Raw genomic sequence first — 18,772 nt, 5'->3', positions numbered from 1 at the left:
TATTTATTTAAGCCTTCATTTCCCTCAGTGTGTTCTATATTTGTTCTATGAATATTAAAATGTTCTTGGGGATGAAATTAACTGTCATATAAGCTGAAATCCTGGTATATCAGGGCATCATTTCCTCAGAATGTGAAAATGTATCTCAGCTCTTGAGTGGAAAGACTCTCTAATGATGTTTAGGTGGAAACTACTGTTTAATTCCCTTTTGGTCCTTGTGGAAACTTTTAAACAAGGCAGCTAAGTAAGTTTGTGTTGTATACTTAACTCACAGTTGGATTCATCCTGCCAGCTCAGTTTATGATATATTTGTGTTAAAAGACCATTGGCTTAATTGGGTGGCATAGAAAATTATCTTCTTAAGAGGTTACTTAAAATTTGCAAACAAGTATTTGACAAAAGTCAAGTGGATTAAATTCATACCCCATAAGCTTTATAATTTACTGTCTTTTAAACACTGAAGTGACAAAAATCAGGGTTTTTTTGTGAGATCATTTTAAAAGTATTTGATAATGGCCTGAGTTTGTTTCCATCAAAGGAAATTTTACTGTTTGCCTTAATGAAGACAGATTTAAAGAAAATCCCTTTATCCAGTGCAAATTTACACTTTTACTTAAGGAGTTCTGTGATTTAAACCCAAATTTTTACTTCTCAGAAAGCTATGGATCCATCCTCAGAAGTAAGCTCAATGTCACTATTTTCTTTCCTCTGTATCACCTGCTGCAAACTTCCAGACTGTCAAGACACCTAAGGAAATATATGGGAGCACTGCTGTTAATATGTTTTGGCTTGGGTCGCCAAAAATAGAAGAAACATTTTGGGGTTTTTTTTTCCTTACTTTCTAAATAGAAGAGGCTTACAAAAGCGCTAATTTTTTTCATAGAAACATAAACTACCGTTACTGTAGCTCCCTTTTGTCACATTTCCAACAGTAGACACTAGCTGGCACATTGCTCTGGCAGCTCTTACCATGTGATAGCTTTGTGCAGCATGCTGCTCTGTACCTCTATTTGTCCTGGTTTTAAGCAATTAACCTCTGTCACAAGGTTTTCATTGCTTTTCCTCACCAGCTAAAGCCAGAGTCCCATTCCCCAGGTCTGAGGCATTTTTCTGTTCAGCTATGGAGAGCTCAGCATGCACAGTAATGCTAAAGCTTTAATTAGGGAAGCAATGAAGGAAAGCAGGCATATCTCCTTCGAGTCTGTGTCCAAACAGGAGCTGGAGGCCTCTGACACTGAGGCTGTGGGCAAAAGCAGGAGATACAGAGGTCAGATGAGGCAGCATGCTGCCGCGTGGTTATGTTCTCCTGCTTGCTAAGGCAGTGCTGACTGGTTATTCTCCATTGCTGCACCCATCTTGGTGTGGTAGCCCAGCTGTTAAAGAGCTGCTTCCTTAATGGTTTGGCTCTTGCTGCCATGAACACACTCCAGTGAAAGGGTAGCTGGGAGCAGGCTTCCCTGCAGTCATGAGCCTTTCATCAGGTTTGACGCCTGTCAGTCAGTCATCTGAAGCGAGAAGGGCCGGTAGGTCACTGCAGTAGCCAGAGTGACATCCTTGCATACCACAGGGGACCACAGTGAAGGAGGAACATATGTCTAGTGTCAGGGCTGAACATCGATCAGATCATACAGAAATATCATAGGTATTAATTGGACTGCTTAGAAATACCTTTGGTGCACACATGTTCTGGCTGATTATGTATGAAGGTGCAGGCAAGTGTTTCCAGAAGCCAGTTAGTAATCTCCCTGTGTCCTGTCAGTTGGTAGGCTGCAGTGCCATGTTTTAGTCTGTGCTCACAGCCCATTTGCTTATCCAGCTCTTGCAGAGTTAGAGCCTTTGGAAACAACGAAGGTTTTCCTTCTGACATCCACTTATTCCAGAGGCAGCAAAGCACCGATAACAAAAATGAGTGTAAACAAATAGCAAATATGAGCATAACCAAAGTAGGAACTATGCTGGGTACGAAAGTCAACTGTAAGACACAAAAAGATCCTCTTCTGAATGGTAACTGCTGTTCTTTGGGTGGAACAGCATGATTGTCTCTCCACAAACTGGAGTATGAACATACGGTGTTGCTGCCTTCAGTTCAAGGCTAAACTGGACTTTCAGTCCAGATGGGTGTATCAACAGTTTACCCACACTTGCATACCTGTTCTGAGCATTGTCATCAGAAGTAAAAATCTTGGCTGCAGAAGTCTTATGACTGTGTGAGGTCCTCCTCTTCTTCCTCTCACTTCCCTTAGCTCAGTTCACATTCCTTAGGAGCCAGCAGTTCTTTGCAAATGCTGAAGTTGGAAGGACTGTATTAACGAAAGCACGCTATTGTGGTATATACACATGGGGCTTAGTTTTGCTTTCAGTCAGAATGCCTTATTTTCAGTACTATACGTTAACAGGGTCCAATTCATCCTGCAGCCTCTAGAGGCACAGAGAAGATCAGCATAATGCCAGGCAATTGTTCCCCTTTTCATTTTCCCCAGGTGAAGTTGCCTGACCAGAGAAATAGAAATGGGCTTCATACTATTGCCCCTAAGGAATATTCTCACAGATGGGTGCTGTGGAGCTTTGAGAAGAGTGATAGCATCACACTTCTAGAGACCTGTCCTCTGTGGCAAACCCCTTCAATGTTTAGAGCAGGCAATCGGGCAGAATGCTGCCTTGAGTTCAACATGTGTAACCAGCTGGGCCTGTAAACAACATAGTGACTGGAAAGCTGATGTTTATTTTCATCTGGTAGTGCTGTAATCATTACAGCATTTGGAATATGGTTTTCTGCTGGCAGCAGAATGGCTATAACTCCTGGTGCTCCTGTGTAAGCAGCGCAGCATGTGGGGTATTGTTGAGCCTTGCTTCTGGCTGACAGTAATACCACGTTCAGCATGTAATTAAACAGCTCATAAACTGCCTTGAGATGTTTATTTACGCGCACTTTACAGCAGAGAAGTACTGTCTTTTCAGATGATGATGAAATTTCTGTACTCTGTGAAGCATTTGTATTTGACATTCAGTTCCCTTTTCGTCGACAAAAGTACTCAGTGGAGTGTGTTGTTTTGCTGGCAATGCAAAGCATACAGTTAGGAGATTTTCCCATGAAATTCTGTTACTGATTTTTGGATTATTGTGTATGCATGTGGGGGCAATTTATAGCATTATTTATTGCAGATTAATATTTTTAGATAACAAAATGATTTTGCATTTTGCTTGATAGAAACAAGAAAGGCTTGTTTCCAATTCCTTGGGGATAAGCAGATACACATAGAAATTAGGTAATATGGTGAGGACACTCTGTAAAAATTATCTGGGTGAATAGAAGAAGATGCCAAAAGAGTGTATTAGTAAATTTTTACTATTTTCTATGGCATTTGTTTTTTCTTACAGTTTAGAGTGAATGAATTTGGGGCCCTGGAAGTGATTACAGATGAAACTGAGATGGAAAGTGTTAAAAAGGCAACTGCTACCACTACCTGGATGGTTCCAACTGCTCAAGAAGGTCAGTTAAGAGGTGATACACATTTTCTGTGCCAGACTATATTTTAATATATCAGTTTTTCTTGAAAGGTTGCCCTGCAAAAAAAAACCCAACAAACAAATGGACAAGCCCAACCTTATTTGCTCTAATGCAAAGGGTATCTCTGATTTTGCTTGTTTCTTGGGGTGGTAATAAGTATGAAAAGAAGTATATTTTAAGTTTAAAGGAAGTAATTCCACTGTTAAACATCTGAAGTTCAATTGCTGTCACATTTTTTTCTAACAGTAACTTTTTCTAAGTTTAGAATTGTTTTTTCCCCTCTCTCAGATTTGCAAAATAGTCAATTTCTTACTTTTAAATTACTGAGAATTTTTCAGAAGTTATTTTTGTTGAACCAGTTCACCAGTCTGCCCACAGACTTTACTAACTGCCTACAGTTTATTTGTGACTGAAATACTGTGCACTGTAAACTTCCTTCACATGATGCTGGCTGCTGCTCAGCTGCTACCACTGATGTCAATGTATGTTTGCACTCTTGCCTTGCTCCTGCTGACTATGCTTTTTTACAGTATTAAAATTAGTGTGTAGTAACCATTTATGTTTAGCTTGAATAATAAAATTTTAATAGTTGTAGTATCTGTCTGCCAAATAAGGTATTTCCTGGATTTAAAATTCTGATTTAAGGAAACACCTCTTTTATTCAAAGATAGCTGATTTTACATGGTCATAACTTCTGAAAATCTTGATACTCTGATTCCAGCAATGAAAAAGTAGTAAGAAAGAGAATATAACAACTGGTTTTGTGATTACTTACAACTACCTAGTTTATTTCCTTGTTGGTACTGTATTTTACCAATTTGCTTTTAAAATACACATTCTGTAAGGTCTTTGAAAAGCAGACTTTAAAATTTTGATTTAATAATTATCAGTATAAACATGATAAGCAAAGTCAGTGATAGTTTTCCTTTGCTACTTTCCCACCATTAAGTCTTGTCTTTTGTGAATAGGCAAAACATTTACACCAGTGAGAAAGTAGTTTGGACCTCAGCTGTGAGGTCTTCAGCTGCAGACCACAGCTACTCTGTTCTGTAGGTCTGTCTCCAAGGCAGTGACAGTTATTCAAGATTCAAATCTGTGATGAGAGTAGCAGCAGTGTGATAACAGGACAAAACAGGTTCTCTCCTTAGATTGAGAGGTCACAGTTAACTGCAGTAAAGTGCACAACTATTATCACTTCTGGTCTGGGAATCCTAAAAAACCCCAAACAAATAATGCTAATACTGAATTAAAGTATGTTTATGGACACATAAATACACCAAGTAAGCATCCTGCTCCTGCCTTACACTGTTCTTGATGAATTTAATGCTCTCCAAAAGTAAAAATATTGCTGAAATTTTCCATTGTGAGGAAATAGTTGTTTTGAACCGCTAATGATGCTGGAGTGAAAATAAAGCAATAAATGATACATTCTTCTAGTGGAGATAGTCTACACAGATGAGTTCATTTGAGATGCTCAAGCAAATTAAAGACTTATGACTTGAAATTTGCCTTTTGGGGGAATGCAAAGTCAATGACCTGATAGGGAAGCTGGAGAATTTTACAGCGCTTCATACTTGCCTTTGAGTGAAAGAAACTGCATTCTCAGTCTACACACCTCTTGTGGAGAAATTGTAGTTTAGGATGAGTAACTTTGTATTTGAAAAAAATATTGTTACAAATCAGTGATTTTTTTTAATTCTTGTGGGTGTCAGGCAGGTTGAGCAATAGCTACTGCTCTGAGGGACTGTAGATTTAGTCAGTGATTTACTTCCAGAAATAAGTTCACATATTGAAAGATAATTCCCCTCCAAATCTTCTTCCCAAATGACCTTTTATACAGGTCAAAAATGAGGTGTGTCAGCAGGGGGTGAGATGATGGGTTCCATGCAGTGATGGCTGGACAGTCACTGCAGTGCCTGTCACAAAATTCACTCCTTCCACAAGCAGTCACATCAAGCAGTGTCAATGTTTCACTGATTGCAGAAGCATGAAATTGGTGGATTCCTCTCTCTTGTGTTGCAATATGAAAACCCAGTTTGCTTGTCAGGAATATGGATCTCATACAGACACTAACTCTCAGTTCTTAATTCGTTAGGAGTGGTGTGACTTCTGTTTTCCTGTTTGCTTGGCAAGACCTGCTGAGAATGGTTGGAAGTGTGTCACCTCTACCTAAGTGAAGTTATTTTTTTTCGTTGTACAGCCTTTTCAGAAAAGACAGGGTTCCCCGCAAGGTTGAAGGAAACTGCAAAAATGGATGGACTTGTTTTCTGTGAAAACTGTTACCACTATGGTACCATAGAAGAATTTGTTTCCGAAGGAAAGTTTTGCAGCCAGAAATGTGCCCAGCAAGTAAAAAACAAGTAGGTGCTTTTATAATGCATAGAAACAAAGAATTTGACATAAATGCAGCATGAAATCAAAGGGAGATATTAAGCAGGCACATTTTGGTGAATTTCCTTTGGTTTCTAATGTTCTTCCACTGTTTTTTATGTAAATGCTTTAACAGTATTTGGTTTTGTCAAACAGTGATGTTGAAGGCAGTGTTTTTTGCTCAGTGTGCTGTGTTCTACTGTCAGATGTAAGCGGTAAAACAGTCTATGGGATGCATGAATCAGTGTCAGACTCCTACCCTGTTTCATAATCATGAGAATTAAGATAATCAGTAATGAGATGGTTGGTGTGGTAACTTAATTATAATTAAGTGCAAGAGCTATGTTATAGATGACAGTGAGTGAAAACATGGACATACTGTAGTTTCTCAATTCCTTTTAGCTTGTTAATCTCGTCATAAAAGAAGGCTTGTCTTAGTGTGTCCATTTTGTATTATATATTACTGTATTATGGCAGTTTTTAACATCTATGATTTGTTTTGTGCATTTTCCTTCATTTTTAGCTAATTGCTAAATTGCTTTGAAGTGTTCAAAATAAACTGATTGCTTAAAAGTTTTCTGTTCTGATTGCATGTTTAGCAATTTGTACATCATATACCAAATTTCTCCAATTGGATTTGTCAGTCTTAACAATTACCTTTGCTTTTCTGTCTGTAAGCTGCCCTGCAGTCCTGAGCATTTCACAGTTTGCTTCTCCTTGAGACTTTATGGTACATGGGAAAAGACACACTGTTTAAAACATGCAGAACTTGTTCGGTGTAACCTGACAGCTTTCTTTTTCCAGTTGCTATTATGTGTCTTTCAGATTAGTTCATCTGACAGATGTAATTTCTGGTAGCATTTCTAAAAATATATTTGGTATAATACTCTGGAACCAACTTGACCTTCACATTTACTCGCTGTTTACTTGTTTTATGAATATGAGAAGTGAAATAATATTGGCTTTGTGTCACTGTGTTACTCTTGTAATAGAGAACCAAAGGAGGAAAAGCGCAGTGTGGAATGCAATGGGGAAGATGATTCCAAAGGCATTCGGAAAAGAAAAGCAAAGTTGCCTCTCAGAGAAGAGTCCAGGGATAATGGGGAGAAGAAAGAGAATCCTGATGAAACTGTTAGTATGCGTCATAAACCCATTCCTGCAAGTATTTCAATGGGAGTTTTGCCTTATATTGCAATGTCAGTAATGTCATCAGTCTACAAAGAGAAGTGAGGGCATCACTCTGTCAGCACCACAATAACTAGTTGATTCACTTACCAATTTAGTTATGCCTCATCTGTAAATTGTAATTATTGACAATGAACTGATAAGAGCTGGTTTTGAACTCTTTTCCTTCCTTTCTTAAGAAAACAACAAAAAGAATTTAAAGGAAAAATGATACTAACCTAAGACTTGTTATATGTTCAGCATAGAAAAATAGGAGTACGTATTTGCCAACACCTGTCACTTTGTCACTCTGCATATAAATAAATGATTACAGACCAATAATTTATTTACAAAGAAAGCTACATTGCAGTTAAGAAGAGAATAGTTTTGGTTTTCTCAGTGAAATTTGCCTTAGAAAATTGTGGGTAAAGATTTGATTCTGGTTTATGTTAGTATAATGTCTTCTGGGGTACCTTTTGGTTTTTTCCTTTTGGATTTATTCTTCATTTTAGAATTAACTTATCACAGTATCTTCCCATAATGTTTGTTTTCCTGCAATATTTGTTTTCCTCCCAGTAGCTCTGATACTGCTGGGAGGAGCACAGTTTTGAGGGAGAAGAGGAGAGCTCTAGAAGTGCCAAATTGTCAAAAGGCTGAAGACAGTAGGGTTGTTGGAAGGGAATTTGTAGCAGTCTGTACAGCAGTATCTTAGGCAAAAGTCAGGGGATACTTCTGTTGCCTCCATGTGTCTGCCTTCCTAAATGGGTACTTACTCTCTTCATCTATTCAGCAGTTAACAAAACTGTTAATACACAAGCAGTGAAATAAATAAAAAGGATCAGTGCCATTTTATAGTTAGTAAAGCAATTGTACATTTGAAAAGAACAGACTAAAGCTGTAAGGGGTTTTCTTTTAAATTATTTTGGCAGCATGAACATACCAAAGATACTGCTATTTATCTCTGGTGCAGTAAGGCCTGCTGCAGGCTTTGTGATCTGTCCCTGGTCTAGACAAGGCTGGCTGGCTGAGTGCTGGGAGTTGAGAGTCCTCTGTCATTTTCATTGTGTTTGCTGTGATTTGTCACTGATGGCTTGCTTTGTTTTTATTGGGCCCCTGCAGGTTGGTTCGAAATAGCAGAGAGCTATGTCAGTAGCCATTTAAATGAAGTCATAGACCTTGGATGTCTTCACTTTTACTGTACTAGACTTCTGAACTAATGATGTTACTATATTCTTTTTTTAATTTAGGAAGACAAACCTGAAGGAAGGATCTTGAGAGTCTCACAGAGAGCCAGGAGAAAAAGAAAAGGGGAAATAACAGTTTTGAAGCAAAGTAAGTTAGATTACAAAATAAAAATCTCAGCTATCAATTCTTTAGGTAGTATCCATCTCTTATTGTGAATTGCCAGCGTTGTTTGACTGAATTTGTATTCCCTATTGAATACATTTTTTTTCCAGTTCAGTTCTGTAAAAAGAGAGCATTAGTGTTACTTATAGCAATTAAGTTTTAAGGACTGAAAAATTGCAAGAGCCGAGAGAATTCTAGGGAAAAAGCCCATCACTTGGAGGTTGATTACCTTTTACAAAGAACCAGTTTATATACCTCTGGCAGCGTGGAGGAGGATATAGTGAGTGTAAGTGTAATTGATACACATTTTAGGGTTTTTTTTCATCCTTCTAAAGAGTGTCAATATTAAAGGAAATCAGGCCCATTGAATTCCCAGATGTTGAAAGACATGTATTAAAGTAGAAGTGAAAGTTTACTTTTGTTTCCTTGGGGATCAATTTTGTATCTACCGTATGTGCTGGAAGGAGACACATTAGTGGAACTGTTTAGGAATAATTGCTGTAATCAGTCCAAAGGGACATACACTGCATCAGGCAGCATAATAAAACATATTTTAAATGAGTGCAGTTTTTTCAAGCTGATAGATACTTTTAGGAAGAATGAGAGAATAGTAGCTATTATACCTCAGTGGTACACCAAGCACAAACCTACATCTTGCCCTGCAAAGTGTTTCTTATGGTAGACTGGGAGCCATTACCAGAAGTTGCTGGGCCACTAATCATCACAGAGCTCCAAACAACTCTTCTGCACACTAGGCAGATGAAATACTGATTGAAGATGCACATAAAAGTTATGGAAGATCTCCCCCTGAGATAGAATTACTCCTGAAATAAGAATATTATTTCTACAGTTGTTTCTAGAGCTGAGGTGTGATAAGAAGCTTGTGAGATGCAAGCACAAAGCTGATGCTCTATGGAAATCACTGCTGTCCACTGACAATGATCTGTACAGATTTCTTCTGTTTGTTTTTATTTGGGAAAATGTCAGTTCAGCACAAGAGATTTGGAGTAAAAGACCAATTTATATTCAGAACCAAGCACATAACTGTGTTGTGCTGAGCAACACATCTTTTAAATGGTGTAGATAAAAACTGGGTAAATCACAGATAAAATAAGATGAATGTGCTTTAATAGTGTTGAGCGATCACTGTCATTTTGAATTTTGTTATCTTTTGGTTACATTATCAGCTTTCTTCAGGAGAGTTTGACATTGTTATTGTTATGGTTCATGTTTTAATTATAAAAGTACTTAGCCAGACTGTTACTTAAGGGACTTATTTCTCTTTTGAGTAGTCCATGGTCAGGATCGATCCAAAATCATAATGTTGACTGTGAGGAATCCTCCTGGCAGCATAAGCTTATGGTCAGAAATGCTAAGCTGCATGTGCAGAGGCAGCATCTTAGGTAAAGATCAGTAGAGCAAGGCAGAGGTGTATGAAAGTAAATACATACATGGCTAGTCTCACAAACCATCTAGTTTTGAAGTTCCTGGCTTTTGCTAGTGTACTTAGTTCCTTATTTTCAAGGCCTAAAAGCTGTTACTCGCTGATGTGACTGTAGCCAATATTAAGGTAGACTGTAACCAATATTACAATTTCCATGCAAGTGTATGTGAGTATTCATACTATACAAGCAAACCTGAAACTGGAGATTGTTGTCATGTGGTAATAACATGATGGGGGGAAGAAAGCACTGGTGACTGTTTTGATGGCTTGGAGGAATTACTGTTAAATCATTGCCTCTCCACCCAAAACCATCAAACTACAAAGATGGAGTAGGTTAGAAGCATTCTGAATAGGGCTAAAGAATCAAGTATTTCAACTGTGATCAAAAAAAAACCAAAAAAAAAAGTCACAAGTTCCATCCATTTACAAATGCTTTCCTGGCAAAGAAATTCTCAGGAAAAAAAAAAAAGTAAAATATTGAGCTACTTTGTGAGTTTAACTGGTCTTTTGGCGCATTGGCAAATTTCATATCTTCATGCTTCTTATGAGCAATAAGGGAAAAAGGACAGGGGGCAAGGCTTCGTAAGTTGTTCTTGTCACCTGAAAGACCTTTTTCTTACTACTAATCAAATTTCTGTTGCCGGAAATCTTTCTATGCAAACCAGGAACCTTCGTGTTCCAGGTGCTGTTAAACCTACAGAGCTACTTCTTTCTAAGAAATAAATATTTCTAATAAGAAATAAGAAATAAGTATTTCTAATAAGAAATAAGTAATTAGTGTTTCTAATAAGAAATAAGTATTTCTAAGAAATAAGTAGCTCTGTAGGTTTAGCAGCACCTGGAACACGAAGGTTCCTGGTTTGCATAGAAATACTTATTTCCTAGAAATAAGTACTGAGAAACTCCATGAATGCATTTAATAAAATGTAGATTTGAGATAGGTATATTATAAACTTTGAAGTGTTGTTTAGGTTTTTTTTTTGTTTTTCTTCAGAAGTAACAGTTACAGCATTCCTTTGCTGTTGTGTGCTTCTTTACAGCTATATCCTCTAAAGGAAGGCAAGCATGGTGTTGGGCATCCTATCTGGAGGAAGAAAAAGCTATTGCAGTACCTACTAAGCTTTTTAAAGAGGTATGACATTCAAAGTTTAAGTCAGTCAGCTACCTAAGATCATGAAATTTCTCGGAAATAATTAAAAAAAACTAACTTGGAGATTTTAAAATTCCTTGGGAAAACCCTACATGATTAAAATAATGCTATCCATCAGCAATTATCAAGATAGTTGGAACATGTGAAATTAGTTACCTTTCTTTGCTTTTTCAGAGAATTCTGTAGTTGCAGATGAATGCTGTCAACTGAGACTACAGAAAGCAGATGCTTTTCCAAAATCTGCAAGTTCTAGCCTTTCCTTCTAATCTCTGAAGCTAAGCATCTAATAACATAGTCATTTTTTAATTTCATATCATTCTCTTCAAACATATTTAGAAAGGGGATACAAAGGTAATCTTTTGGCTTGTTGCTTTGATTATATTACCTGTCTTTTTGCAGCTCCTGCTGACATACGTTATTACATTAGATACTGGTTTGGCTTGTTCCCATTTGTCTGTCATCTGATTGGATGTTACATCATCATCTCTTGCTTGTCCTTTGGTTGCTGTGGTAGTCTTTGTCATTTGTCATTTCAGTGCTTTCTCTAGAGCTGCCTCTCTTGCTTGGAAGAGAATTCTGTACGCAAATTCTCAAAGCTTCCATTCTGTTCTCCTGTCTTGCAAAACCTGGCAAAACATGTGAACATGTCTCAGCTGCTGTACTTCTGCTATTATATCCCGTATTATTTTTTGATAGTTCTGTTCAAACTTGTAGTCTGTTTCTTGTATCCATTTCTTAGTTTGCTTTATGCTTCAACTGTTAAATCTTTTGTGCAGAGATTAGCTTTTCAGTTTACATGTGCATGTGATGCTGACCTTTAATTGGTGCTATTAGACATTACTGACATACAAAAATAAAGAACTGAGATAGCAGTGTAAAGAGTCCATAGATTTGTAGTGCAAGAAGGACACTTAGCTTACCATCCTTAGTTATATACCCCTGTGCTATTTACTGGTTGAAAATTTAACAAGAAAAAGAATCTGGATATGTAGTGCCTCTATCTGGAAGGCAGATTTACAGAGCTTTGCTCTGCCTCTCTGAAGTTCCATGAAATGCTCTTGATGGCACACAGGCATATACCAGCCTTTCTGGGCACTGTAGTAGTAAAGTCTGGAGTTACAAGATGATGTACTGTTTCCTTTATTTTTCTCCACAGTGTACCTTTCTCATTCAGTTCATATCATTTCATATTTTGTTTTAAATTCGTTAGCTCCTGGGTAACTCTAGGGTTTTATGTAGTGTGCAGTATTTAAAGTGTGGAGTGAAGAGAGAATTCTTAATAACACTCAGAAGTGTCCAAGTAATTTTCTACAGGTGCACAAACAAGCCACAGGAAAAGGAAAGTTAAAAAAAAACCAAGCAAAATAGAAGAAACCCACCCCCCCCCAAAAAAAAACAAACAAACAAAAACAACACAAGAAACCCAAACATCACCACTGATTTTGAATCATTGTTTTCCATTTGGATTGTGAGAATTATTCTTATTTTTTCTCTATTTTTCCAGTTAGAAAGCAGTATTTTTCATTGTGCTTTTTTCATATCCTTATTTAGGAATGGTCAGGGTAGGAGTCCTTGCCATTTCTTGGTACTTAAATCTTAGAGTTATTTCTAGGCTGTGACTGACAAGCTGTTTCTGCTTCAGTAAAAAAATTATCGACCCCTGAATTTTGGTATTTCAATCCCCAGCTCCCCTTGTGTAATCTTTTGGGGTTTGTGTATGTTCTCGCACCATACGTAAGCATTTGTGATCCTTAGTTTGACATCTCCTCATTTGCTGGCTGCCATTTATTACCTTTACTCTTATTTTGTTCTTGTATCTCTCCTTAACAAAGTGTCTTTAAATGTTTCTTGTGAAGGTAATGTGTGATTACTAAGTTTGCCATAGCTTTATCTTGGGTGATGTGCTGAGAGTAATGCACAAAACTGAAATCTCTTGAAGAATGTTAAAGTTACTAGTCTTCTAAAAGTTGCCTGTTATTTTGCTGTAACAGAAAAACAGATTGTGTTGCCTTAGAAGTTTTAGATTTGATAATGAAAAGAATAGTGATTAATTCATGTCTTAAATTTTAGGAAATACATGTGTGATAATGGCTTAATTTTTAGTGTTTTGTTTGTAGATTTTTGTAGTATTTGTACAGTAATGTTTATTATAATAATGCAAGGATAAACAACTTTTTGACTTAACCATTTCCTTCCTTTGTCATTTTATTTGTGCTTGCTTTTGCAAAACGTTGGTTACATTTTTTGCTATTGTTCCGCAGTGTGTCAGTATTTCTAGGATTTTAGTTTTCCAGAGTTTTCTTATCTGTGAAGTATTTACAATACAGATGGCATTAACTGCAAGTCTGTGTACCAAGGTGAACTTTAAAAATTTGAGTTTATTAATATAAAAAAAAAATGCTGTGCTTTCACATTTCACATTTCCTCTTGAGGAAGCGTCTGGAATTATGCATAGTGTAACTTCATTAAACATTCACTGATAATAATGAAGTATGGTGGTGTTTGGGTGGAATAACTTCTCAAATGCATGTTCTGCAGTCAGATACTCTGATGCTTTAACTGAGGTCTACAAAACTATCTAAGCTATTTTTAGATAGGGACTTAGAGCTGTGGTTAAACATCTATTAGCTGGCCACTTTAGGCTTATTTAAACTAGTCTGGTTCTCCGTTTCTGTTCCTCTTGACTGTATTCCTGCTCTTCTGCCATGCACTGCTTTTTTTTTCTTCTGGGTTTATTATTCAGTTATAGCAGTTGCAGCCAAAGCTACCAAAGAGAGGATTTGCTTCCTTCCGAGTAGGTGAGACCTCTCTGAGTACCTCCCTTCGTACTATTCTGTTTCCATTGACTGCAGAGGTACTGCAGATGGCTAGGGAGCATGCATAGCTTTTAGACAGGAACAGAAGGAAGGAGTGGCACATAAGATGCTTCTCCCATATTTTCCTGTAACCTTTTGGGACATAAAACTAGCTGTGAATTTGTTAACCTGTGGAAAGAAACTCTCTCTTCAGTTTAAGTTATTTTTCTGATAATCCCTCCAATTTAACATTAATATCCTTCTTTAACAGAGGGCAGGGAGCATGATACATGGGATGGTGATGCCTTCCAATTGAAAAAACTGTTCTGCTTAACCTTGTTTTCACTTTATCTTCTTTGAAAGATATTCCTCTGGGTTTGTTGTAATGGGTTACAAGGGTAGTCGTGTTCCTGTGATGCAAATGTATTCCTGAAAAACTAGCTAACCTGGACTCGGCATATAAAGGGGAAAATGGCATCAAAGGGGCCATCCCTATATACAAACAAGTCTCATATTTCTGCCAAACAGCTCATTTTTCATATCCTGAGATGCAGAAATTGAAAGGCAAACTAGAGCATCATTGTTATTATAATGGGAAAGATGACAGAAAGGTGTCAAAATGTTACTGAGCAGGCTGAAAAATCATAGAATCATAGAATAGTTAGGGTTGGAAAGGACCTTAAGATCATCTAGTTCCAACTCCCCCTGCCATGGGCAGGGACACCTCACACTAAACCATGTTACCCAAGGCTTTGTCCAACCTGGTCTTGAAAACTGCCAGGGATGGAGCATTCACAACCTCCCTGGGCAGCCTATTCCAGTGCCTCACCAACCTCACAGGAAAGAATTTCCTCCTTATATCCGATCTAAACTTCCCCTGTTTAAGTTTTAACCCGTTACCCCTTGTCCTGTCACTACAGTCCCCAATGAAGAGTCCCTCCCCAGCATCCCTATAGGCCCCATTCAGATACTAGAAGGCTGCTATGAGGTTTAAATATTACATTGTTAAAATGTTTTATTGACAACTAGTGAAAAAAGTTGAGAGTAAATCATGTAATCTTCTTTCCCTTAATTAACCTTTTTGCTAATTTTTTATAATTTTCTTACATACTCTCAAGTTTTAAGTCATTCTGGTATCAAGGTTGTTTTTAAACAATCATTCTCTCTTTTCCACTGTGTTTTTAAAAATATCAAACTTACTTTACAGTGATTTATGAATAAGAATCATTGTTCTTTTCCTTGTAAAGATATTCCTTCTCTTTTACAGTTTCAGAAGTATTGAAACTGTTCTTTTCCATTATAGTATCAGTCTTTCCCATACAACAAAAATGGATTTAAAGTAGGGATGAAGCTGGAGGGTGTGGATCCTGAGCACCAGTCGATATACTGTGTTCTCACAGTGGCTGAGGTAAGTAGAGGCTGCGAGCAACCATGGTGTGCAATTACAGGAGAGACTGAACCAAACCAGCAGTAGCTGAAAGAGCTCATTCAGCCCTCACAAGCAGACAGAAATTGTATGTGGGAAAATGTTTTTTAACTTAATAACACTGTATTAAATTTATCTGACAGGCATGTAAAGACTATCCAATGCCATACAGCAGTGACTGTCTACATGTATTTAACGTAAGCAGCCAGAAGAAACAGCATTACACTAGTTGGATGGTGTATGATTTTTCTGTAATCTTGTAGTTTAGATCTATATTTAAAAGACAAAATAAGCAGGAAAAACATAAGTTCACAACTGATATGTAGTAGTTTTATAGACGTTTGATAGTATTTACAGTTGCTGCATTCACTGATGCAAATACCAGGCACTTTCTTGTATTACAGTTGCGATCATCTTTCCAGGCTGATGGCCTCCAAAATTGCCTGTATTGGCAACTTCTACAAGTTAATATACAATATAAACAGTATACAATATATACAATATAAATGCAGTTTGTGGTTTTGCTACACTTTATGAAATATTTTTTCTCAGGGCTATCTTCTTTGCTTTTAGGAGTATAAATGAGAACCTGTTTTTCAGTTACATTTTAAGTGCCTGTCAAACATACCTTACTTTAGTTTTTAAATAGTTTAACCGAGGATCCTTTTTTGGTTTTGTTTTGTGAATTAAAACAGGGAAACATTAAAATTAGAATTAAAACAGGAGTAGATAGGTACTATGTCACTGTATTCTACGCAACAGCAGTTTTGCAGTTCATATTCTAATAGCCTAGGCTTTTGTGTTCCCGTTTCTGGATCTCTTCATGGCCCATAGTCATATCCCATTTCTGCAGATGTCTGTTACATTTTCTTGCAGCTGTTATGTCAGTAGATGAGTGACCTGGATTCCAGAGAGTTCTGAGATGGCAAACTGAAAGTTATGTCAGAGTATAAATGAAATACAAAACAGGATGACTTTGATGTCATGAGATTTTCACTGGTGACTCTCATAACTCAGGAAGATGTGGAGAATTTTTGTGCAGAGAATTTTTGTCCTGTTTTTCTCCTGCTCTCAGTGGTTAACATTACTTCTTGAAACAGTAAGGTTCTGGGTGATACCTCCACTCATTTCTCATCTTCAGTGTTCTCATTATTTCTCTGGAGAGCCTGTTGAGCATAGCTATTGCTGAGTGCTCCCTTGGATATTAATTGGGATAGCTTGAGAACATCATTATCTGTGCTTTGTCCATGATTGTATTGGATGTATTCATGTTTTTCTGTCAGGTTTCTGCTTTGTTTTGATGTTGGGTTGAATGTTTTTCAAGTTTTTAGACAGTAATGGCAACATCCAGCTTTTAGTTAATTCTTTTTACCAGAAGAGGAGGCACTCGGACTGAGAATACCTTTGCGTTTTTATTTTTTTTTATCAAATGAATTGACTCATCCAGTATTGGCTTTAGCAGAAGTAAAAGGCTGACTGAAAACTCACTATTGTTACACATAATACTTGAACAGAAGCTGTTGTGTGGAGGGCAAACATTTTAAAACACAGCGTTGTATGTTGTACATTCTTGCTTTTAGGTTTGTGGCTACAGAATACGGCTCCATTTTGATGGATACCCAGATTGTTATGATTTCTGGGTGAACGCTGATTCTTCAGACATTCATCCTGTTGGATGGTGTGAGAAAACAGGTCACAAGCTTCATCCACCGAAAGGTATTGTTTAATTGAAATGCGTGTGTTTCTCATAGTTCTGAGATTAAGTCTGTCTGCATAGTACTGTAATTTTTGGTTTTGGCAGAAATCTTTCAGTTTAGTCAGAGTATTTGAATGTGGCAAATTAAACTCTTTAAGTCTTGTTTAAAATCTGAAGCTTGAAATCCTACTTTTTGTATTTGGTGGAAATTCATAGAGAAGAAAATGAACTGTAAGAGTCACTCATAAGGCATTACGAAAGAAAGTTAAGCAGTAAACCTAGACCCCAAATGAAGGTTTATTGCAAGTAGAATGTCAGCTTTCTGGTGACATGTATGCTTAAATTGACATCTCACAGGCATCTGAGAATCCTCTAGTGGAAAGTCTTAAGACATTTGCATTACTAGATACCGATCGTCATTATTGTACATGTGTTGGCACACACTAATAAAGATTGTGCTCTTTCCAAAAAGAGTAAGCTTGAAATAGAGGTGAAAAGAGGAATGAACAGATAAGGATGGAGAAAAAAGGGTAAGACTACAAGCCTGAAAGTGTAATTTGTACATAGCTTATGTAAACAGTGCTCAGGTGTTGAAATATGTCATTTACTCATGTTAACACATTAATTTTGGCAGATGGAGGGCATTTGCACTGAACTGTACCATGAAAAAGGGATGAATGGGCTCCCTTTTGAAACAGGGAAGGGAATATGTGGGGATGAAGGGAGCAAATCCTAAAGAGAGTGAGAAGCAGATGAATGTGGTGTTTTGATGTACACAGTGAAGGTAGAATAATGTGGTTTAGAAGGGCTTCAAAATGATGAGTGTACAGGGTCAAGAGGATGTGTTACGGAGGATTATAAAACTGGATGTAAGCACTCAAGTGTGGAAAGCGAGGGTAAAGCCACTGGAAGTGTAGAGTTATGGGGCCTGCCATTGTGGCAGAACACGGCGTTTTCCAGCTGAGCCTTGGAGAAATATGACTGAGTGTGTGCTGCTCATAAGCGCTCGGTGAGCTCAGCTCTGGCTACAGGGCAGGGAGTGCTCAGTGCTGCCACCCCCATGCCGGAGTTTTTCTTGAGGCACAGTTCTGCATAACTGCGTGGGAGTAGCAGTTTCTTGAGCATAAATTGGAAATTCTCAGAAGGTTAGCCTCCACTGAAGTAGTAAGCTATATGTAGCAAACGGGTAGTCCCCAGTTGTAGAGTACTGACGTTATTAATAGCATGCTTAGGAAGTTCTATATAATCTTTTCCATCTTAAATGCCTGTTTTAGAAAGCTTCATCTTTTGTTAACCATGAATTACTGCTGCTGTAGGAAAGTTACTGACTTTCTCTGAGTCACTTTTATGAAAGGTTTCTTTAGTTTCTCTTCTAGTTTTAATCTAGTGGGAAGATTGTTCTTTTCTGTTTATTTTTTTCAGCATACTGAAGTAGTGATTGGGGTCTTTCAATTAGGAAAGTCATGGAGCCTGTCAGAGGTGTTAAGGAAGACAAGTTAGGGGGTTATATGAAGGTGATTGTGAGGAATCTGGTTGTTATCCTGCACAGCCATGTACTATCTCCAAGTCATATTCTTGACTCTGAATAGCAAGATTGTTCGTTGATATTTTTATCTAAGACCTGCAAAATACTGTCCCCTTTGCATGGTTTGGCTGTTGCTTCACCTCTGTGGTAAACAGTTTTATCATTGATGAGATATGGTTTGAATGCAAAACCTGCTTTTGTACTCAGGGGATTTCTTCAATTGGCCCAGTGCAAGCTTATCTTGCACGTGGGATGAAAGAACAAGCAGTATTGAAGAGTCATATTTTGGAAGGAGGCTGAGGGCAAACAGCTGTTCACTAGTTATACATACTTTTTCTAGTTTTACT

General features: G+C 37.5%; 1 protein-coding gene across 8 annotated transcripts in view; it reads left to right on the top strand.

Moving 5' to 3' along the window:
- The window catches only part of L3MBTL3 (L3MBTL histone methyl-lysine binding protein 3), an 80,534-nt gene that overhangs the window by 18,730 nt on the left and 43,032 nt on the right, over positions 1-18,772 (top strand). For all 8 annotated transcript variants that reach the window (XM_057408791.1, XM_057408783.1, XM_057408818.1 and 5 more), the window contains exons 3-9: positions 3,379-3,490; positions 5,709-5,868; positions 6,871-7,009; positions 8,290-8,374; positions 10,874-10,965; positions 15,082-15,186; positions 16,785-16,920. In XM_057408791.1, coding sequence (XP_057264774.1) covers positions 3,379-3,490; positions 5,709-5,868; positions 6,871-7,009; positions 8,290-8,374; positions 10,874-10,965; positions 15,082-15,186; positions 16,785-16,920 — 829 coding nt within the window. The remainder of the gene's footprint in view (positions 1-3,378; positions 3,491-5,708; positions 5,869-6,870; positions 7,010-8,289; positions 8,375-10,873; positions 10,966-15,081; positions 15,187-16,784; positions 16,921-18,772) is intronic.

This window comes from Pezoporus wallicus, unplaced genomic scaffold (genome assembly GCF_028554395.1).
Source record: "Pezoporus wallicus isolate ANWC-B61680 ecotype Strahan unplaced genomic scaffold, APGP_CSIRO_Pwel_v1 contig_3817, whole genome shotgun sequence".
Lineage (NCBI taxonomy): Eukaryota > Metazoa > Chordata > Aves > Psittaciformes > Psittacidae > Pezoporus > Pezoporus wallicus.
The sequence above is the reverse complement of the archived record's forward strand: the minus strand, read 5'-3'. Positions and strand labels throughout refer to the sequence as shown.